The sequence below is a fragment of the Oryza glaberrima genome, chromosome 6, assembly GCF_000147395.1.
Source record: "Oryza glaberrima chromosome 6, OglaRS2, whole genome shotgun sequence".
Classification (NCBI taxonomy): domain Eukaryota; kingdom Viridiplantae; phylum Streptophyta; class Magnoliopsida; order Poales; family Poaceae; genus Oryza; species Oryza glaberrima.
In genome coordinates, this window is record NC_068331.1 from 17298605 (window position 1) to 17321780 (window position 23176).

Here is a 23176-nt window from a genome sequence, read left to right on the forward strand (position 1 = left end):
CGCCACGTAGACAAAAACCACCGCGGATTAGGTCGAGGGGGGTAATTCGTCCGGTTTGCATAGTTGGGGGTGAAGAATTTCTAGTTTTGTGGTTTAGGGGTGATTCAGACGACCGCGATAGTTTGAAGGGTTAATTCGTACTTTTTTTTATTTTATTATGACTTGCATGAAATGTTTTTAAAGTATGACATAAATATTTTCATATTTTCACAATAGTTTTAAATAAAACGAATGATTAAACATTGATAAAAAGTACACGGCGCCATAAATTAAAATATGGAGGAGGTAGTATATTAGCCTGATCGAACACATGACCAACTGAAATTGACCGTTCTTCCCATTTTGACCTTTCATTTTTTTCCCCCGCCACCTCATCTTCTCGCAGCGCCGCCTCCGCCCCCACCTCCCCACTCTCGGTTCACCATTCTCACACTCGTACTGCAGCCGAGGTGGTTGGGGACTAGAGCGATGACCGACGCGGCCGTGGACTCATGCTGGCTAGGCCTGGACTCCGCCGTTGCCATATGGCTCCTGTAGTCCGTCCCCTTCGCCGAGGTCGACGCCCCCCTCGCGTGCCGCCTGCAGCTGGCGGGAAATTCCTCTTCCAGTTCCAGTGTGGCCCAGCGAGGGGAATGCTGTCGCTGATCTATCTGCTGTAGCCCTCGCCCTTCGCCGCGTAGGTGAGTTAAATGCCCGTCATTGTGCAGATTGAGGAGGCCATGATTGGTGGGGGCAAGCCAATGACGATGGTCTTGCCAGTTGACAGCAAAGGTTTATTTCTTCTTCTTCTTGCGGGGTTGGAAACGGGGTGAGAATGGGGGAGAGTGAGAGTGGAGGAAGAAGCCAGGAAGAACACACAGAGAGGAAAGAGTGAGAGAGGATTGAAAAATTGAAGAATAAATGGTGTCCGTACTTTTGTGGAAGTTTGAAGATGAAAATTGAGTTTTTTTTTCCTTATCCTATATATACTCCATAGTACAGCAAATAGTTCAAAGAAACTGTGAAGCTAAAGAAGAAAGCGTCCAATTGAATAAGTTCCCATTTTCCTCAACCATGATTGGCTTGGATAGGCAGGATTTCAAAAGAAATTGACTTCAATTTCTTTTCTGTCAGCTGAAGATAATGAATCTAACCCCACCCTATCATAATAAGCCCAAATATGTATTGCAAATTGAGGATGTATTGATATTTTCTTCTTTGCCCCCTTTAATGGAAGCATAGTTTCTTTGGTAAATTTACTTTCCCATCCTTAATAATATTTAGATATATGATTGCCTAATTCTGCAAACTGTGATATAATTGTCAACTAAAGTACAGTGCTGTGTATTTTGCCTATCATAAAGTACCTTCTTTTATTTTATTCCTGTACCGTTCTTTTGCATCTCAGATTTGCATATCATATACAATTCAATATGCTGCGTACAATTTGGTGGAACAGTGAATTCCAATGGCCAAGACCATCTCATTACCAATTTTCTTATACAGGAAAACAGTGCCGTCCTTTATGGTGACCAGAATTTCTAAGGCTGCTATATATGGATCAAAATTCTTATCTTTGTTTTCGCGTACAATTTGGTGGAAAAGTTAATTCCAATGGCCAAGATCATCTCATTACCAACTTTCTTATACAGGAAAACAGTGACGTCCTCTCTGGTGACCAGAATTTCTAAGGCTGCTATGTATGGGATCAAAAGTCTTATCTTTATTTTCTTCTGTTGACATTAGGAACAGCCTCCCCTGCAAGAATGAGAGAGTACAGTGACGAAGTCCAGATTATCCGGCTCTAAGAGTTGTCACTTGTCATGCTACTTAACAAGACGGCATTGATCGCTAGCTCAAGTTGCCATTGTATAAAATCCCTGAGCTGTGGTAGTATATAGTTAAGTATGCGATTCTTATAGGTTTCTTTCATCACGACTGGACCAGGTATGTATTTTCTATATACTCAAACATTTGAGATGATCCAGCTTTCCTTTTGTCAATTCTTGTTCTGGATATCCACATTTTTGCAACCTGCGATCTTCTTATGTGTGCAGACCCGAATCAAGATGTGGGCAACCTTGCTGTGTAAGCATCTCCAAATCAAGATAAGGATTGGCATCGTCCATCAGTTAGTACTCTTACTCATGTCATCCTCTCTGTTCCTGGTAGTTTCTGCTCAGTCAGTTCCAGCTGATAATATGGATCAAGAGGCCCTCCTTGGTCTCAAATCTCTGGTCACCAGTGATCCATCAGGCATGCTATTATCTTGGGGTAATGGCTCCGCTTGCACATGGAGTGGGGTCCGATGCAATCGTCATGGTAGAGTCTTGGTGTTAGATCTCCAGGGCCTCAATTTGGTTGGCAAGATTAGCCCTAGCATTGGCAATCTATCAGCCCTTCATGGTTTATATTTACAAAAGAACCAGTTTTCTGGTGAAATACCTGACCAAATTGGTTGGCTAGGACAGCTTCAAACACTAAATGCTAGTGCTAACATTCTCACGGGCAATATCCCTGCAGCTCTAATAAACTGCACAAATCTTGAGATCATTGATTTGTCACAGAATACCTTCTTTGGTACTATACCTGCAAGCATTAGCTCGTTTCAGAAACTCCGAGTCCTGAAGATTGGAGGGAACCAACTAAGTGGTAGTGTTCCGCGATATATTGGTAACCTCTCGTTGTTGAGCACACTTGATCTTAGCACCAACAACCTGACCGGCACAATTCCTTACGAGTTTGGTCATCTAAGACAGCTCAAGTACCTCCAGCTCTCGATAAATAACCTGAAAGGCACAGTTCCTGAGCCACTTTACAATCTCTCTTCCCTTTCTTTCTTTGCAATTGCAAATAATGACCTACATGGGAAGATACCAAGTGATGTTGGGTTTCGACTCCCACGGCTCCTTGTTTTCCATATTTGCATCAATAGGTTCACTGGTCCAATCCCACCATCTCTCCATAACGTGACAAACATCCAAAGTATAAGGATGTCCCACAATCACTTTAGCGGCTCTGTGCCGCCGGGACTTAGCGGTCTTCACAATCTTGTCTTGTATAATATTGGATTCAATCAAATTGTTGGTAACACAAGTGTCCTTGTTGACCTTATGAACTGCACTAAGCTACAGCTGATTGCCTTTGATGAGAATCTCATTGAGGGTATACTCCCTGATTCCATTGGCAACTTGTCAAGTTCTCTCACAAGGCTATATGTTGGTGGCAACAGAATAACTGGGTACATACCAGCTTCCATTGGGCGTTTATCTTCCCTGACTTTGCTCAATATGAGCTACAACCTACTTTTTGGAAGTATCCCACCAGAAATCGGACTATTGAAAGAGCTGACCATGCTAAGCCTTGCTAGGAACAAACTGTCAGGCATAATTCCAGCAGAAATTGGGGATCTTGCACAACTAACGAGGCTCGAGATGAACCATAATGAGTTAGTTGGTGAAATCCCAGTAGAGATTGGTCACCTCCAACATGTGCTTTCACTGGACATATCAAGCAACAGTCTGAAGGGGGGCATCCCTGCTTCCATCTTTTCACTCAACAGCCTTAGCACTCTCCTTAATCTGTCACATAATTTACTAACTGGTTCAATAAGAGAGAATATTGGTCAACTAGGGCAAATAACCGCCATTGACTTGTCCTATAATTTCCTCAACGGTAGTATCCCAGTGTCAATCGGGAAATGCCAGAGTCTTCAGAGTCTATCATTGAGCAGAAATTCTTTGTCAGGTGTGATCCCTGGTACTATTGGGAATCTGAAAGGTTTGCAAACCTTGGACCTGTCTAGCAACCAGTTATCGGGTATTATACCTGCAACGTTGGTGAAGATGCAAGCCCTTAGGCTACTGAACCTCTCAATGAATGACCTTGATGGATTGGTGCCAAACAACGGCATCTTTAAGGACCACTCTGTTGTTTACCTTGACGGCAACCCAAAATTATGCTACTCAAACATGCTATGCTACTACATCCATTCCTCACATCGTCGAAAGATGGCCGTTGCTATTGCAGTTGGCACAGCAGCAATGGCTGCTATTACCATCGTTGTCATCATAAGCATGCCGCTGTTGCCAAGGAAATGGTTAAGAAATAGGAAGCCTAAAAAACTAGGCAGCTTCATCAAGAAAAGTCACCCACTTGTTTCATATGAAGAGCTAAACCAGGTGACCAGCTCCTTTGACAATAGAAACCTCATCGGCACAGGTGGCTTTGGTTCAGTGTACAAGGCAGTGTTGCACAGCGGAACAGCTGTGGCCATCAAGGTGTTGGATCTGCATAAGATGGGAGCACTGAAGAGCTGGACCGCAGAGTGTGAGGCCCTTAGAAATGTTCGGCACCGCCACTTAGTAAAGCTAGTCACCATGTGTGCAAGTATCGATTTTTCAGGCAATGAGTTCAGGGCATTGGTTTATGAGCTAATGAGCTGCGGAAGTGTTGAGGATTTGATCCACAAAGGCAGGCAGGGTGAGAATGTTGCAGGGGTGAACGCCGATATGATACTTAGCATCGCCATTGATGTTGCGAGTGCACTAGATTACCTACACAATGATTGTGGAGAACAAGTGGTGCACTGTGATATCAAACCGAGCAATGTGCTTCTAGATGAAGACATGACAGCTAAGGTTGGAGACTTTGGGTTGGCTCGGTTGTTGTCTCCAACATCAGCTGGACAAGATGTATCCAGTACTCATGGCCTTAAGGGCTCCATTGGATATATTCCACCAGGTGCTCCTTCTAGCTTGCCATTATTTGTGTTCATTCATATCATTGTGTTTATTCTAAGGAAAAAAAAAGAATGAATTGCGATATGTTTACACTAAAACTATATTGTGCAGAATATGGGTATGGGAGTAAACCATCAGCAAAAGGCGATGTCTACAGCTACGGAATGTTGCTCCTCGAGATGATCACTGGAAAGAGGCCTGTTGATCCGCAGTTTGGAGGGGACATGAATCTTGAGAAATGGGTGCGAGATGGATTCCCGCATCGAGCTCATGAAGTAGTTGACGAGCGCCTTAGGGGAACAATCGTTGATATCTGCCATGAAGGGCAGCAGCAGGCTAGTGCTGAGCAGAAGCGGCAGCAGCTGATGCTTAACAACATAATACTTCCTGTCATGGAGGTTGCGTTGTCTTGTGCTCTGGAGTCTCCTGATGAACGAAGCACCATGCGCGATGCTCTCTGTAGGTTGAAACGAATCAAGGAGGCTTTCTTGAAGAATCATAGCTTTTAATATGATAACCGAAGAGGTTACAAGCTGCCCATTTCTAAAGTACCTTTTTGTATTTGTATGTTTAGATATTTTCCCTGAAAAATGAGGTCGGATCAGACACCAGATTAATTAAACTTATTTATTTTTTGTCATGTAGCTATTATTAATGAAACATGTGTATTTCTAATGTGTCGCACTTGGACATCTGAAGTACATGGCAGTGACAATGGATCAAGCAGGAGTATGCATGTGTTGAAGTGAAGGAATGCTTCTTGATCTAAAGTTCTCACCAGTTATATATGCAAAGATATAAGTGTTATGCATGTGCCCTTACTGGCAGGGCAAATTATTATTTTTGAATGAAACTGTATAATTAAAAGAAATCAGTTTTGTTGTTATAAATATGTAGAGAGTCCCAACTTAAGTATTTGCTAGCCAATTTTGTAACTGATAGGCTTGATAGCTGTGGTGACTTTTGCTGAGCTTTCTGTCTGGGTAGGAAAGGGAAGCATTGGGAATATTTGAGCTGCATTTCTTTAACCGGAGACTGCACGTATTTCTGCAGGAAGTAGCCCATCACACGTTCTCAGTGCTTCTCTGGATTTCATCAGAGATATGGTACGTACATCGGTGTATTGCAGACCGCATGCGAGCAATCCTAGTCATTAGAAGGAATTAGTTAAACATTGCAAGTAAAAGAATTTAAATATATTAATTGTGTGGAGCATTACCGGTCATTATATATGCACTAGCAGCTTTTCCCTTATTTGCAGTTGTTCTCTACCATTTATCTTGTAGGAGTTGTACGCGCTGTAAGGATATTAGCGATTCATATTAAGGCGAGATTTAATTATAATTCATCAAAAGTACACATGCATGGATCAAGATCACTTACTATTGTTAGAAATTATATGTACATCCCGTGATTATAATCAAGGGGGTCTAAGACTGTAACGGTCTCATACTTCGGGTAGATCAAGAAACAAATCTACGGGTAGATCAAGAAACAAATCTAATGATCAATACATAGTAACGATGGTGCAGTTAGTCACGGATGAAGTAACACAGATATATACAGAGAAATCTATGGGACTTAAAATTGTATGCGGCCATTATGACTTTTTTGTTGAAATTTCAAGAAAGCTCGTCCAATGTACTGCACCACAGTAAGCAACTTAGTTTTGTGCAAGCCCTTGTTGTATTCTGCTATCTCTTCAGGCGTCTTAGCAATATCAATAAATTTAAATACTTCATCCGTATATGACGGCAAAAGCCTCAGCGTATGATACATCCGTTGGCGCATGTCCTTATCTCTGGAAAAATTTCATTTATAACTATATTTAAAAAAAACTCTTAACAACAAATATTTGTAAACAAACTTAAGTTCGCCTTAAAGGATAGAGAAATATTAATAACTAAAGGATGGGAATCTATGAATTTCTCGTAAATACAATACACTTTTTTTTTACATAGACCTAGGGGATGAAAAAAAATTTCTTCTCTCCTATCTAGGAAATGAGGAAATGGATGAGAACAAAATACATCATTTTGGGTAATTAAATTATCGCATTCAACCACTAGAGGATGACTGCGACCACATGCCATCATATAGTATACATAGATCCAACATAATTTTTTTACATAGACCTAGGGGATGGAAAGTAAACATAATACACTTATTTTTTTACATAGACCTAGGGAATGGAAAATTTTCTCTCTCCTATCTGATATAGGAAATGGATGGGAGCAAAATACATCATTTTGGGAAAATTCAACCACTAAAGGATGAGAGGATCATAGCATCAAGGAGTATACATGAACCCAACACAATCATATCAAAGGAAAGTATAGGAAAAAAAGAAAAGAAAAAACATGGTGCTTTTTTTTCACTATTTTGCATGCACGGATCCATCACAAAGGGATGTTTAAAGTTATAAAAAAAATGAGTAATAAGAGTGGAAAGGCATATATCTAACCACCGTAGAAAAATCCTTCGAAAATTTGGAGTTCAAAACCTTCCCCCCTATATTTTGTTTGTTTTCGGAGAGAAAAACTTCGGAAGAATGAACAAGTGCTCAAGGAGAAAAAAAGGCTATATAGCCTCATTTTTGCAGGTGGACCACATAAGGTGGTGCCTACAAAGATAAATTTTCGCAGGTGGACCACATAAGGCGTCCGCCTAAAATTATCGCAGGCGGCGCCTTATGTTGTCCGCCTAAAAAATCTATCTTCGCATGCGAACGACGATGTCGCCCCTGGTTACTATTTTCGTAGACGGCCATTTGGCTCCGAGAGGCCTACCCGCCTAGAAAAAAAATAGTGCTTGTTCGTGCTTGCTCTCCCCCATCATCGATCTCCTATAGTCTCTCTACTTCGCCGCCACCGCGCTAGCCACCCACTGCAGGTCGCCACTTTCGCCTTCCCACTGATGAACTTCGAGCAGATGCTGATCCATGTCTATTATATACTAAAAGTCCATTAAACTCTCTACAAACGCTCTAAAACCGTCACGTGGCACTCCTACAAACGTTCTCAAGCCGCCACATGGCACAGTAATCTCACCGTCGATTTTCACTTAAATTGGTGGACCCGTTATTTTACACAATTAGATTAGATTTATTATTAAATATAATAGCTTCCTCCTCTATGGAGGATACAAATGGTGTAGGATCGTAAAGGGTAAAGGGTCTTTCCCACCCCAAAAGCTAGCCATTGAGGTGAGGGGCTCCCCCACTTATAAGCTAGCCATTGAGGTGAGGGGCTCCCCCACTTATATCTTAGGTCCTTTGCCCTTCCACAACCAATGTGGGACTATTCAACAATCTCCCCCTTCACACATTCAACAATCTCCCCCTTTACACATTGGTGTCCCTCAGCCCTTCACCGTGTATAGACCCCATAGAGCAGGCCAATGGTCCATCAGGTATACGGGCCCCGCAGGCACCCACGGTCCATCAGACCTTCACACACTGTGTCCATCGGGCTAGAGATATTAACCTAGCCAGGCTCTGATACCAATTGTAGGATCGTAAAGGGCCCACTGGTGAAGAAACCATCTTTGGTCGGTCGGCCAAAATCCACAATAGTCCCGGTTGCAATAAAAACCGGGACTAAAAATGATCTTTAGTCCCGGTTAAAAACACCATAGCTAGTTTATGATCTTTAGTCCCGGTTACCAACCGGGACTAAAAATCATCTTTACTCCCGGTTCATCCCATGTCAGTAGTCTGTCAGGGGGCCGAGGATCTTTAGTCCCGGTTGGTGACACCAACCGGGAGTAAAGATCATCTTTATAGTCCCGGTTGATAATACGAACCGAGACTAAAAATTATATTGATCTTTAGTCCCGGTTAGTATTATCAACCGAGACTAAAATTTAATACGTACCTATCCCTTATCCTCTCCTACACTTCATAGATCCGTTCCACTTCCTCTTCACAGATCTAACTCCTCCTCCCCTCCTCACTTCCCATCCGCCCCTTCTCCTCCCCTCCTCCCTTCCCATTCGATCCGGTGGCCGGCGGCAGCGGCCCGGCGGCTGGCGGGGCCACGGCGGTGCCGCGCGGGGCAACGGCCATGGCGGGCGGCGGTGCCGCGCGCCGCGGCGGCCGGCGGGGCCGCGCCCGGCGGCGCCGCTCCCAGCGGGCGACCGGAGGTGCCGCGCGCGGCAGCGGCCGGCGGGGGCGAAAAGGATGTTGAGTGCACTGCCACCATCGATGAGGGATCTGTGAAGCTTGACGTTGTGAACCACTAGGTCTAGTACCAGGGGGTACCGCCCCGGGTGGACCACTCGGTCAGGATGATCCGAGCGGTCAAACTTAATTGTTGTCTCTGACCACCGAAGATATTGGGGCGTATCAGACTGAACAGCGTTGATCTCCCGTTTGGTCAGCTTTTGCTTTCTCTTAGATTCATAAGCCAGGGGTCCACCAAAGATGTGGTTGAGTTCCTTGCGGTGGTCTTGAAAACCAGTCGGGGCATCACCTTCATCATCCTTCTTCTTTGACGTGCTTTGATCTCCGTCGGAGGCCTTACGTGCGTTCTTGGCGTATTGTTCTGCAAACTGTTTGTAGACGAAGCAATCTTTGGCCGCGTGATTGGAATTGGGATGATGTGGATATTGGGAGTTCATGATCTTGTCAAAAGTGTTGATGCGCGAACGTTGTCGGGAGGATGGTGTAGTAGTTGCCACAAGTTTCTCGGGCTTACGCTTGCGATCCTTGTAATTGGTACTTCCACTCCCCCCTGTAGTCAGCGTATCTTTCTTCGGCTTCCAAGTGGTGCCTGACTGCTTGGACGCGGTAATGGCATCTTCGGCTTTGGCATACTCGTTGGCTTTTTCGAACATCTGCTTGACCGTCTTGGGAGGCTTGCGCCCGAACTTGCCGACTAGGTCTTCGTGGCGAATGCCCTTGGTGAAGGCGGCAATGATGACGTCGTCGGTAATGTCAGAGATCTTGTTGCGTTGCTCGGAAAGCGTTGGATGTAATCTCGAAGGGATTCTCCAGACTTCTAAATGACGTTGTAGAGATCAAAATGTGTACCAAGGCGTTCAAAGGTACCCTGGAAGTTGGCGATGAAGTGTTCGCCAAGTTCCGCCCATGATCCGATTGTGCCACGGGGTAACCCGTGAAGCCAGGACTGGGCAGAATCCGCTAGGGCCACAGGCAAATAGTTTGCCATGGCTTTGCTGTCTTCTCCCGCTACGCGAATTGCGAGACCGTAGACGGTGAGCCAGGACTCCGGGTTAGTGGTGCCGTCATACTTCTCGATTCCAGTCTGCTTGAAGCCGGCTGGTCAATCCACTCGACGCAGGTCGCTTGTGAAGGCAGCGACTCCATCCACGTCGTCGTCGTAGCGATCTGGTGAATGGTGGGGAGCGTAGCCTATTGTCGCGCGACGCTGATAGTATCGCGAAGATCGACGAGACGCCTGCGAGGTGGGGAGCGTGGTCGTTCAACTCGACGCTCCCTGTGTAGTTCGGGAAGCGAGTGGACAGATCGCTCGTCATGACCCTTGCTCCTGTGACTGGATCCCGCGCCGGCGACGCTTAGGCTTGGTTGGTGATAGTCTTGAGATCGAAGAGGAGGAACTCGGCTGCTAGTTGGCGTGCGGACGCTTGCAGAGTTAACCGGGACCGAGGCGGTGATCATGGTCTTGGTCTGGTTCAAGATGTTGACAACGTGATTGGCTTGATTGAGTGCGTCTTCCTTGAGGAGGGTGTCGAGGAGGGTGATCGCTGCAACCGCGTTCTGTTGAGGGGTGCGAAAAACCGCAATTCTCTCGACGTCTTGCTGCCCGATAAGTTCTCGTGCTCGTCGCCCGGCTTCCAAGGCCCGTTTTCGCCGATCCTCAGCCTCCTTTGCAGCCCGTTTGCGTTCCTGTTGCTCACGCTGCAACCGTTCTCGCTCTTGTGCTTGGCGCTCCTCTTCCAATCGGCGTCGTTCGGCTTCCTATTGTACGCGTAGTTCTTCTGCTTCTCGGGATTTACGTTGTTCTTCCGTCTCGTTGTCAGCCATGAAGATGCCGAAGTAGAGAGGTGTGTAGTTGTCTTCAAAGCCTTCGTCAAAGTCGTCGAGGTTGCGGTAGTCGTAGCGGTAGCCGAAGTCATCGTACTCCACGATCTTCATTGGTCGCGAGTCGACGCCAGGGGAGCTGAGGTAGCCGTCCAGTTGTTTCGTCGAAACCGTGCCGAGAGGCTGGAGTACGCCGCCGACTTCCCTAGAGCTAGGCCGGGCCGGGGCTGAAGCCGAATCCCGCCTAGGCCTCTGGGGAGAAGATGCCCTTGTGGTGAAGACAACAGCCAAATCATCGGGGAGTTTCATTAAGATTGGCGGATAGGCCCCATCGTCTTGATCGGGTCATGTTGAAGTAGATTGAATCTCGTCCGAGTAGTTTGAAGCCAACTCGGTGGAGATGATCTTGGGGTAGACCTCGGCCGAGTTTGGGATACCAAACGGGGCGAAGATCTGGCCTCTTCCTGACTAGTTTGAATCCGAGTCGAGGAGAGAAATCTTGCCGAAGTCGTTGTTGATGAAGTCGAGGCTGCCGAATCGGAACGCCTGCTTGGGAGGGAAGACGAAGTCGTCGATGCCGGAATTGAAACCCATCGCACTAGTCGGCGAAGAACTTGACGCTACCCCTACCTGGCTCGCCAACTGTCGAAACAAGATTTCGGTAATACTAAAAGGGGTGGCTATCAAGCTGGAAAAGTGGATGGGTTTAGAGACAAGGAATTTTATATAGGTTCAGGCCTTCTTAATCAAGAAGTAATATCCTACTCCTGTCTGGGGATTGATCCGCCGAGTGTATTATTGATCGTATAATCTGGGAGGAAATCGTGCCCCTAGAGACACCCGGACCCCTTCTTATATAGGGGAAGAGGTCTGTATTACAAAATACAATCCATATCCCTAACGAAATATGTAGCTACAGATAAAAAACAATCGTGGATAAGATTTGCAGCCCACCTGTAGCCGTTTGATTGGAAATCAACGATGGTGGTGCAGCGAGCATAATTGGAAATGCGTTGCAGACTCTGTTAGGGGATCGAGGATAAGATTTTTTTTTTTTTATATTTTGACAATTCCACATCGGTGATTTCTAGAAGTGCTCTTTGAGCTTTGCTGGCATGGGAAAAAACAACGTGGGCCAAAAGCCCAAAGTGAGGTAGGGATAGATGTGGCCTTTATTTACTTGATTTGAATTTTTTTTCAATATTTTCAACAAATAATTGTAATCATGACGCTATATGGGCTTTTAAAAAATTATACATACATGGCTAAAACGTAATTTGATTTATGGGTCTACTGAACGTTTTACGTGCATGTATGGTTTAACGCAGGCTTGTCAAACCAGTTGTTTATAAGCTCGTATTATCGAACATGCAATGAAAAATATTTAACCTACAATACTGTAAATCTTCACATAAATATCACACCCTCTATATTTTAAACAGACGACGCCATTGAATTTTGATTTAATATTTAACCACACATCATATTGTAAAAATAATGTGTTATTTATTGTGACTATTTTATTATCGAACACCAAAATCAGGAATTAAAATATCGTCAAATGCGACGCATATTCAGAGAAGCTAACTAGCAGGCTCGCTCCTCTTTTCAGGAGCATATTATATTTCTCAGTCAAAAGTAAAAGAACATTAACTTAAAAAAAGAATAAGGGTATTAAATATACCACAACTACTATTGGTAATACCAAAAAAATGGAAAAAAAAAAGGAACTAAAACAGTGTTAAAATGCACCATATCTACATAGACATACACATCCAAAATAGTAGGTGCACGGTGCGTCTATTGGCGGACTGATTTTCTAGTTCTATCTATACATGGCACCCCATATTTAGTTGGACTATACATGCCGTGTAGGTATGGGGTATCCATAATCTCCACACTAGTTGGGATAAATAGCATAAGGGGAGAGGTAGAGAGAAGGATACTTACTGACATGTGGGTCGTACAATTATTTTTTCTGATTTTAAATGCCACATCAACATCACATCAGCCAAAACCACCATCCAAACTATGTTGGTATCTTATATGCACTGGTTTGAGAGTTGAGTGACACATCATATCTGGTATTACGGTTTAGGTATGGATTTCAAACTCGACGACAACGTGAGGAACCTAAAAGGAATAAGTTCACTTTGGTCCCTCAATTTGTCGCCCAGTCCGATTTTCGTCCCTTGACCACAAAACCGGGTACGACTCGTCCCCCAACTTACAAAAACCGGACAAACGAGGTCCCTCGGTGGTTTGGAAGGCGGTTTTGGCTAATGTGGTGCCTACGTGGCTTATTTGACGAGTTCTCCGTTCCACGTGGCATTGACGTGACAAGTATATATCGGAAAAATAATATAAAGCGTGGCCCCACATGTCAGCTGCACACAAAACATAATTTTAAAATGGTGGGGGCCACGTGAGCCCCACATGTCAGCCTCACTCCTCTCTTCGTTCCTCTCCCTTCTCTCTCTTCTTCCCTTTCCCCTCTCTCTCTCCTTCCCCAGCAGCAGATGGCGCAGGTGGGCGGCGGAGCAGGCGAGCAAATAGAGGGACCCACTTTGCCCGTCGGCGGGGGCGACCGGCTCCCGCGGGGGATAACGGCGACGCGGTGCGCGTCTCCCTGCGCCTCCACGGCGCCCACCGTCTCCGCAGCTGCCATCGCCGCTGGGTGGCACCCCCTTCACAAGCGATGCGGCGTCTGTTGAGTCCTCAATGCCCGCTAGCTCGTGCGGCTCACCGCTGCCGCGCGAGCGCCCTGCTACTCCCAGATCGGCGAGGCCGAGACGGAGCACGTGGCTGCAATAGGCGTGGCAGTCGAGGTTGCGGCAGGTGTTGTTGTCGGCCGTCGCGCTCGAGAGAGAAGGGGGGGAGTGAGATTGACATGTGGCCCCACCTTTTATTAATTATTGTTTTTAATGTAACTGACATGCGGGTCTCACGGGGCTTATTTTTTTCCAACTCGAATTGCCACGTGAGCACCACGTCAGCCAAAACCGCTATCCAAACCACCTTAGGACCTTATGTGCCCGGTTTTCATAAGTTGGGAGACGGGTTGTACCCGGTTTTGGGGTTAAGGGACGAAAATCGGACTGGGCGACAAATAGCGGGACCTAAAGTGAACTTATTCCAACCTAAAATGAACCTATTCCGAGAAAGAATAGCCTTTCCGGCCTGCAAATGGCCCATCGAACAGCTTCATCCACTAGGACATCCCGCCTTCCTCCGGCGAAAATCCTCCATGGGTTTAGGGTTCCGGCCGCCGTAGAAGCAAGGGGGAGAGGGGGAGGCGCGGGGGGGGGGGGGGGGGGGGGGGGAAGATGAGCGGGAGCGCGTTCAAGGCGTTCAAGTCGCGGGTGGAGGTGGCGTGGAGCCCCAAGCTGGTGCGGGACCTCCCAGGGACGCGCCGCCTCCACCGCCACACGCTTGAGGCCATGAGCCTCCGCCGCTGCCACCGCACCGTCGAGCACCGCACCACGCCCTCCCTGCTCGGCATGCTCACCCAGGTCAAGTGCCTCGTCGTCGTCGAGACCCAGGAGATGTACGCCGCGCGGAGGCAGGCCGAGGAGGACCGACGCGCCCCCAGGCCCCCGCTCATCGTCTCCCACACCCGCCGCCGCCGCGGGGAGCGCCCGCCGCAGAGGCGCACTAGACTCAAGAAGTAACTTCCTGGAGCCTCTAGTTTTTCTTTCCCCCACATAGTGATTCGATCTGCGTGATTGATTGGTTCTCCTTGCACGTTAGCTGTTTGACGTAATGCCCCATAAGAAAGAGTGTTCCTTTTGCTTCTGTGCCTGGAAATGTTCATCTGATTGTGGATGTAACGTACATATTCCTCACATTGTTATTTGTTGTGCTTGCTTTCGTTCTTTACACGTTAGTTGTGTGAACAAAATAAATTGTGCACTTTTCCGTTGCATCTGTTTGAGCTGGAAATGTTGACCTGCCTGTGGATGTAATCCACATGTTCCTCTCTTCTAATGTGGCAAGAAATGTAACCTGCATGTGATTGTTCTAGTTCATGGAATGCCAATCGCCAAAACCTTCTTTTACATTGTGGAAACTTTTTAATAAAATCTCTTGATCTTTAAAATGAAACGGAATGAGTAAAGTAGATGCATTGGCTTAACAAAGCTAAATTTCATCTGCTCTGTAAAACAGTAGCTATAATTAGATTCTTTTTTTTTGTTCATAACACATTGCAAAGAAGATATCTTGAAATGTCTAGCTCACTGAACAATTCATAATTAACTAACATTTGTTTTTAACTTGTGTCAGTGCTAGCGACAAGGATTGCTCAACTCGGTAAGGGTTCATTTAGAAACAAGCTTGCCCTGACCCTAGTTCGTTCCTTATATGATGTGGTATTATGGTGGGTAAGATACGCATTGCTGCCAACTTAACACAGGCATTGCCAACTTAAAAAAAAAAAAAGCTGTCATAAAGAGTGTTCCCTTTGAAAATCAGGAATGATAGGATGCACCTCAGTCCGAATATGCTACTTACATAGATGTACTTGTGAGATTGTTAGAATTATCCTACTCAAAACTTCCATATTTTTTTAAAAAAATGCGATCATGTAGAGTTTCCACAAAATCTTCCCACGTCTTATTCATCCCTGTCTTTTCCCCATGAATCCCACCCAAGCTCAGTGACCCATTCGTTTGATTCCTCTCCATTTGTCACCTCGATTTTGAGAGGGAGGGACGGACGGACACGGACGAGAGGCAATTCCAGGCTCAAACATTTCTGACACCAGATACATTGTACCGCTGAACTGTGGCTTGATGCCTTCGGTCCAGCAGTTTTATCATTTGGGCACGACATCCTCTCTAACATCACGCAGTCACAGAGTGCTGCTTCCTGTATGCGACCACTTTCTCTCTGACTTCTTGTCTCTTTTTCTTTGTTTAGTTGAAGAACTGTGTTTGCCTTTTTAGACAGATATATTCCTTCCTTCCAGACTTTACAGTGCTAATTCATGTTATGCTAAATTAGAGCATAAAAATCTTTGTGCTGTATGACAGCCATGTTTTACAAGTGTAAAGAAGATCCTTGAAATGTTGTTGATGAAAAACTTACCAAAATTAAAGTGATTAGTAATCACCAGTGTATGCTGTTCCTTTGTCTACGCATGAGTAAGGTCATTATTAAGCCAAAATAGAAGGCCAGGGTTACCTGTTGTGGTGCTTATTTTTCATTCAACTGCCGTTGAACTTCGGGGATTTTCTTGATAGCATTGATGTTTGATCTGCCTATTTTCACCAAAGGTTATTAAGGGTTTTATTTATTTATCCAGCATCTAATTTAAGGCTTTTATTTATTTGTCCAGTATCTAATTTAGTATTGGTTTATTATATTTTGGATGAAGGGATGATAGTTTAGTCTTTGTATATACATAAGGCGAACGGTAGAGGCGTTGGCGTGTACTACTGCTGGCCCAATGCGTAGCCCATGGGCCCAGCGGCTCATGTTGTTAATTAACTAAAGCGATGGATATGTATACGTGCCTGGCACTATTTAATTTGTAACAAGATTGATTCAGCATTGAAACAACCAAATTAACATAAATATAGGAGTAATAATAATTAAGTATAATACACTAGTTACAGGATAAGAAAAACAATCCATCGATCTGGCTAGCTATCTAGAAAATCGATGGCGATGACGATCACGGATACGTATAATTAATTAGTTGCCTAATCGAAGTGACAGAGGATGCCATCGTTGCCGATGCGGCGCTTGATCTCCTCGTCATCCTCCGGCCTGAGGACGGAGACGTCGTCGTCGTCGTCGCGCCTGCGGCGAACGGCGGCCTCAAGCTCCGCCTCCTCCTCCGGTGTCAACGGCGGCAGATTGAACCTCGCGTAGCTCTCGGCGCTTGTCGCCGCCACCCACGTGGCGAACTCCCTCTCCTCACGCAGCTCCTCCTCCTCCCTCTTCTCCCGCTCGTTCATCTCCTGGAGCAGACGGAAAGCTCAGGCTACCGCCGGAAGCCAGTCCGCCGGCTCAGCCCCTGCCACCGCCTCCTCCCGCTTCTTCGCGTTCCGGCTATCCGTCATGGATTTTGAGCTTATGGTTGGCTCGATCTTGTTTTTTCTCGCTTTGTCGATATTAATTAGACGATTTACGAGTTACAGCCCTGTCTAATAGGATCTGTTTGTCTCAATCCCCCAACTATTAATAAAAAAACCCCATATTCAAAGTAGGTGTAAAACTCCTATTCACAATAGGACTCAATCCCTCGTATTCCTTTTTCTCCAAAACCGCAGCCGGACTTCAATTCGGACTCCTGCGACTCCTCGCGTGGGCCGGCTCGGACCAGGCCGACTGCTGCTGCTCCTTAGCCGACTCAGCTTACTAGCCAACCGAGTCAATCGAGCCAACCAATCAGCAAGACATGCACAGCACCCGTACATGCAAGCTGACGTCAACACACAAACCTGCATGCATCAACATATGCATGCATCGATCACACATACATGTACAGCACCGTACATGCATGCATACCTGTAAGCTACAGTACCTCGTGTACTGTAGCATCATATACTCCAACTTTTCAATTCCCTTCGCGAACACCAGTGCTTGCACGCACATCTCGTGAAGCCCGTTGCGAAGATCTCTCCCACATGGTGTCTGTCTCGTATCCAACTTCGTCACCCGGTATCCTTGACCGTCTGGACCTCAACTCCTCCCTGAATCTAGTCCCGATCCCCACTGTTGACCGAAGTTGACCTCCAAGAATCCATACTCTAATCATCTTCTCACATGATATCCCGACTGCACTAGACCTCTGCTCCTCCCTGAGCATAGTCCCGGTTCTCACCATTGACCAAGGTTGATCTCAAGTCACCTGCACACAATCAGACAAAACAACCGTTCCTGGGCACAGATATCACAACCTGACCCACATTAGTCGTACGCACTCACACAAACATCCACACATCTTTTCAAACCAATTCTTTGATTAAATCATTTGTATAACCAATTGTTCATCATAGATATTAATCATGAAAATGATTTCACAATCTCCCCCTTGATGAACACATTGGCAACATCTTCAAAATGCGAATTTGTGTTTTTGAGAAAAAACAAAAATCACAAAGTGAAAAGGAAAACTCTCCCCCTTTTTAAAAGAGAGCTACAGTGTGCCCTGCCTAATAGGATCTGCTTGCTATTTAAAGCGAAAAAGGTGTCCCTGCCAGAACCGACTCGTTACGGTGTGCAAAATCCGACTCGACGCAGTGTGCGAAAGTCGATTTACAACGTGCGTTCATAAAATCCGTCTCCATGCGGTGTGCGAAAGTCAATTTACAATGTGCGTTCATGTTCCTGTGCAGACACATATTCCTACCGTTCGATGTGCTTTGGGATTCGAGCACGGCCAGCCTTCTTTCGATCTCTCGAATTTATCCCCATTCTTGACTTTTTCTTTTTTAACAAAGACGCCCGCATACATGCTATATCTATAGCTTGAATATGATGGACAAGATCCCAGGGGATCACTTCTGAAATTATTAAAGCTGTGTTCTTTCCCCATCTTTCCCAAATGTGTTCTATGCGCACGCTTTTCAAACCGTTAAATGATGCATTTTTTGCAAAAGGTTTCTATAAGAAAGTTGCTTAAAAAAATCATATTAATCCATTTTTTCAAAAATCATATTGTGGAAACTTTTGAATAAAATCTCTTGATCTTTAAAATCAAACGAAAATTGAGTAAAGTAGAAGATACATTGGTCTAACAAGCTGTAACCATGTTTACATTCAATGTTTTTTTTTTTTGGCATAACACAGGCTGAGGCTCCAGATGGTACAGGTAACGAACGAAAGCAAAATACCCCTCTCACAGATAAATGAATATGACAATTTGCAAGATGGTGTTGGGATTAAGATGATGGAGGTTGATACCATAGAAGTGTAGCAGACCTCGGAAGAAATCGCCGGTTGGTAGCCCGAGCCTGAACTGAAAGAAGGGGAGGAAGACCACCATCTCGTCGGTGTCGGGCGTTGGGAAGTCTTCCCTGACAGCCTCCCTCTATTTGATGAGCTCCTGCGGGGGAAGATACTGTTGAATTGTGATTCAAATTCATTTGCATTTAACAAAGGTTAGCTTCTGCCATAGTGGAGCGGAGGCCCGTCGCCGGTAGGCTTGGGCCAGAGCGTCTTAGTCAGCAAAGTTACATTAAGAAGGTTCTTCAGCGTTTTAACATGCATGATGCAAAGCCTGTTAGTACTCTTATTGCACCTCGTTTTAAATTTTCAGCTTTACAATGTGCTAGTACTGATAAGGATGTAGAATAGATGTCAAGAGTTCCATATTATAGTGCTGTTGGTTCTTTTATGTATGCCATGGTTTGCTCCCGTACGGATTTATCTCATGCTATGAGTTTGGTTAGTAGATACATGGCTAATCCTGATAAAGAACACTGGAAAGGTGTTCAGTGGATTTTTAGGTACCTCAGAGGCACAGCTGATGCTTGATTGAAGTTTGGTAGGACTGATAAGGGGCTTGTTGGCTATGTGGGTTTAGATTTTGCTGCTGATTTGGATAAGAGGTCACTCACAGGTTATCTGTTTACTATTGGTATTTGTGCTGTGAGTTCGAAGGCAACATTGCAGCCTGTTGTTGCCTAGTCTACCACTGAAGCAGAATACATGGCTGTTGCTGAAGCATGTAAGGAATCAGTTTGACTAAAAGGATTGTTTGCTGAGCTTTGTGGAGTTGATTCTTGCATTAACTTGTTTTGTGACAGTCAAAGTGGCATATACATCACTAAATATCAGATGTTTCATGGGAGGACAAAGCACATTGATATTAAGTACCATTATATTCGCGATGTAGTCGCGCAAGGTAAGCTAAAGGCATGCAAGATAAGCACTCATGATAATCCTGTTGATATTATGACAAAGCATGTTCCTATTGCTAAGTTTGAGCTTTGCTCAAGCTTAGTTGGTATAGTGGTTTAGCCCAAGAGGCTATTTGGCGCCGAAAGTGTTTTTGTCTTTGTTGTGTTCAGGGTGAAGGATTGGTTCATGCTACAAGGAGGAATTTGTCTCAAGGTGGAGTTTGTTGAGTTGTGATCCAAATTCATTTGCACTAAATAAAGGCCAGCTTCTGCCGAAGTGGAGCGAAGGCCCGTCGCCGGTAGGCTTGGGCCGGTCGTCATCCCTTTTAGGGTTCCACCATATATATACCTCTTGTAAGCCACCGTGCGGCGTTGTAACCTCACCCTCGATATAGAAATTTGCTGGCTGTCCCCGTGGTTTTTTTTCTCTTCTGCTTTGGGAGGGTTTTCCTTGTTAAATCTCGTGTCTTCTGTGATTGATCTATTGTCCATTATCGTTTGTTTGCCTATCGTTTCCTCACAAGTGGTATCAGAGCTTGTTATCATATTAGGGTTTCGTGATGGCATCGATAAAGTATGATCTACCGCTGCTAGACTACAAGACGAGATTCTCGCTGTGGCAAGTTAAGATGCGGGTTGTTTTGACGCAATCTTCGGATCTTGATGAGGCGCTGGAAAGCTTGGGGAAGAGGAAGAAGGATGAATGGACCACTGAGGAGAAGTGTAAAGATCGTAAGGCTCTGTCGCTGATCCAACTTCATCTATCTAATGATATTTTGCAAGAAGTGTTGCAGGAAAAAACTGCTGTAGAACTTTAGCTCAAACTAGAATTGATCTGCATGTCTAAAAATCTAACCAACAAGATGCATATGAAGATGAAGTTGTTCACAGACAAGTTATAAGAGAGTGGTTTTGTGTTGAACCACATATCGGTCTTCAAGGAGATCGCTGCCGACCTAGTGTCGATAGAGGTACAGTTTGATGATGAAGATTTAGGTCTTCTACTGTTATGCTCAATGCCTAGTTCATATGCTAATTTCTGTGATACCATACTATTAAGCTGTGATGAACTAACCCTTGCGGAAGCTGTTCTCTACCATTTATCTTGTAGGAGTTGTACGCACTGTAAGGAAATTAGAGATTCGTATTAAGTGAAGATTAAATTATAATTCATGAGAAGTACACATGCATGGATCAGAATCACTTACTATTGTTAGAAATTGTATGTACATCCTATGATTATAATCAAGGGGGTCCCGGATTGTAACGGTCTCGTACTTCGGGTAGATCAATGTTGACAGTCATTAGCGATCAGTTTCGACCGTCAATATTACCAAAATAGAGGAGATCTAGTTATGCTTGCAATGCATATTTGTGTTAGAATAATAATATTCCACTAGTATTAGGTTTACTAACCTTTTGCTGAGAATAAACATAAAGTGGAGGAGAATCGGTATCAAATCAAACGATAAATCAATCGGACGATGTCGAGAATCAGACTTATGTATGAATGGGCCAAGAACTCAGAAATGTCAGAAACGTCACGATCAATTGAGCCAAAATTCACTAGTCTGCGAAAAGAAGAAGTCCAGAAGGTCGCTAGCCAAAAATGGGCTGAATTGGGCCACCCCATGGTTCGGCCAAACCCCCATCTCCACCGTTGAGGCCAGGGTTTGGCATGGACGTCCAGAGAAATGACAAACATTTTTTCAAAAGACGCTCCGATTGATGAACTACAAAGTCCACAGCCACATCAGAGAAATGATGAACATTTCCTCTGCGAAAGGAGGAAAATCTGCATAAAAGAGGAGAGGAAGGAAGTGTGGAGGAACCAAGCAGGAAGCGGAAGGAGAAGGTGGAGAAGCTTTTTACTTTTGCTAGAATACTCTTCTTTATACATTTATGGTATTGGAATATTTTTCGAGTATATGAATGCCAACTTTACATTATGTTCGTGTTATACTGATTATGCTGCTAGCTTATCTGGGAGATGCATCAGTACGGGTATAGTGTTTGCTTATGCAATTACTCTATGTCATAACGATAATATTAGAGTAGTATCTGGTAGTTTAGGCGTGGTGTCTAGACTACGGGATATCATTATTTGGGGTTATATGCTGTGGATGAGAGGTGGGCCGCTGATGGTGACAGCTTAGTACGGGTATTCCTCCGCACGTGTATATAGTCCTAAGTTAATTTCCTGTGGAGGGTACTAATCCGTATTTAGCCCCGGTTGTATGGTCATGACGGGCTGTCGTAAGGAACTTGGCAGTCAGGGGTGGCTTCTCGAAGTACTAGGAGGGCATCGGAAAGAGGGTATTAGCTAGTTAATCATATAACTAGAATGTATGTATAATTTGTATACTAGAAGTATAGGAATAGATTCTTTTTCTATTTTCTTTCCACTTAGCTTAGATAATTTAGTTTGAGAATGAGAAGTTCTATGCTTGTGTGTCATCCTACCCTTTGAATTATATTAACCCCTGCTTAGACTATGATTATTACAAGTAACATAAATTATTAGTGCGGTTCTCTCTACTGTAATCTTCCCACGGGATTAAACAAATACGATACCCATGGAATACTCTCGGGTGAAATGCTACCACTGGTGGAGAAACCCTTTGTAGTCCCAGTTCGTAACCCTCCTTTAGTCCCGGTTTTCAAACCGGGACTACCAATCCGAGACTAAAGATCGCTATCTTTAGTCCCGGGTGAAATAACCGGGACTAAAGATCGATCTTTAGTCCCGATTGGTGTTGGTAACACCAACCGGGACTAAAGATGGCTCCGCCACGTGGCCGGCTGAGCCATCTTTAGTCCCGATTGGTGTTACCAACCGGGACTAAAGATCGAGCTGACCTTTTTTTTTGCATGGCTCTGTTGCTGCATGGTTTATATATATATATATATATATATATATATATATATATATATATATATATATATATATATATATATATATAAACCATGCATATATATGTTTCAATACATATATATGCATATATATATATATATTATATTTATATATGTTTCAATACATATGTACATGCATAATATATATGTATTTATACATATATATGTTATGCAAATGCATATGTATATATATATATATATATATATATATATATATATATATATATATATGTATATATATATATGACCAAATTAAAATATATTTACATTATAGAAAATGTGTACACATGCATATAGAAACATATGTAGTCATGCATTAATTACAATCCATTATATGTCCTAGCTAGCTACGATTTCGACGTAGTAGTAGTCGCTAGCTCAGAAGCTAAGGACCTACGAATTATGTTTCCGTCGTAGTAGAATTCACCCTTGGGATCAAGGATTTGTTCGTTGATGAATCCCATGAGTTGTTCTTGAACCGCCGCGATAAATTCCTTGTGTGTGGTCAGGTTATCCCTCATGCGAATAAACTATATGAATGTATGAAATTGATTAGTAATTAAACAAGAAATCGATACGTAATGAAATTTTGAATTTATTTGTACGTACATCGAGCTCTCTTGTGGTGATGATTTGGTCTGCAAGGCAGTGGCAATACTCGCACACGTAGTAGCCATACAAGTTAG

The 23176-nt window shown here is 44.3% G+C and overlaps 3 protein-coding genes across 8 annotated transcripts; 2 read left to right on the forward strand and 1 right to left on the reverse strand.

Annotated features, from left to right (window-relative positions):
* The first annotated feature begins 384 nt into the window (after positions 1-384).
* On the forward strand, positions 385-5396 carry LOC127777087 (probable LRR receptor-like serine/threonine-protein kinase At3g47570). Of its 6 annotated transcripts, none has more exons than XM_052303593.1 (4): positions 385-1638; positions 1726-1926; positions 2037-4722; positions 4833-5396. In XM_052303593.1, exons 3-4 carry the CDS (start codon positions 2049-2051, stop codon positions 5228-5230), a joined length of 3072 nt encoding a protein of 1023 aa, XP_052159553.1. In that variant the 5' UTR covers positions 385-1638; positions 1726-1926; positions 2037-2048; the 3' UTR covers positions 5231-5396. The 6 variants fall into 6 exon arrangements, with proteins under 6 accessions (XP_052159553.1, XP_052159551.1, XP_052159552.1 ...); XM_052303591.1 differs by having other exon boundaries at positions 385-771; positions 1486-1926; XM_052303592.1 differs by having other exon boundaries at positions 385-680; positions 1486-1926.
* Positions 5397-14045: 8649 nt separating this feature from the next.
* On the forward strand, positions 14046-14831 carry LOC127777415 (uncharacterized). Its single transcript, XM_052304002.1, has one exon. It carries the CDS (start codon positions 14052-14054, stop codon positions 14394-14396), a length of 345 nt encoding a protein of 114 aa, XP_052159962.1. The 5' UTR covers positions 14046-14051; the 3' UTR covers positions 14397-14831.
* Positions 14832-16377: 1546 nt separating this feature from the next.
* On the reverse strand, positions 16378-16900 carry LOC127775399 (uncharacterized). The gene has a single exon (XM_052301636.1). It carries the CDS (start codon positions 16686-16688, stop codon positions 16431-16433), a length of 258 nt encoding a protein of 85 aa, XP_052157596.1. The 5' UTR covers positions 16689-16900; the 3' UTR covers positions 16378-16430.
* Positions 16901-23176: the final 6276 nt, after the last annotated feature.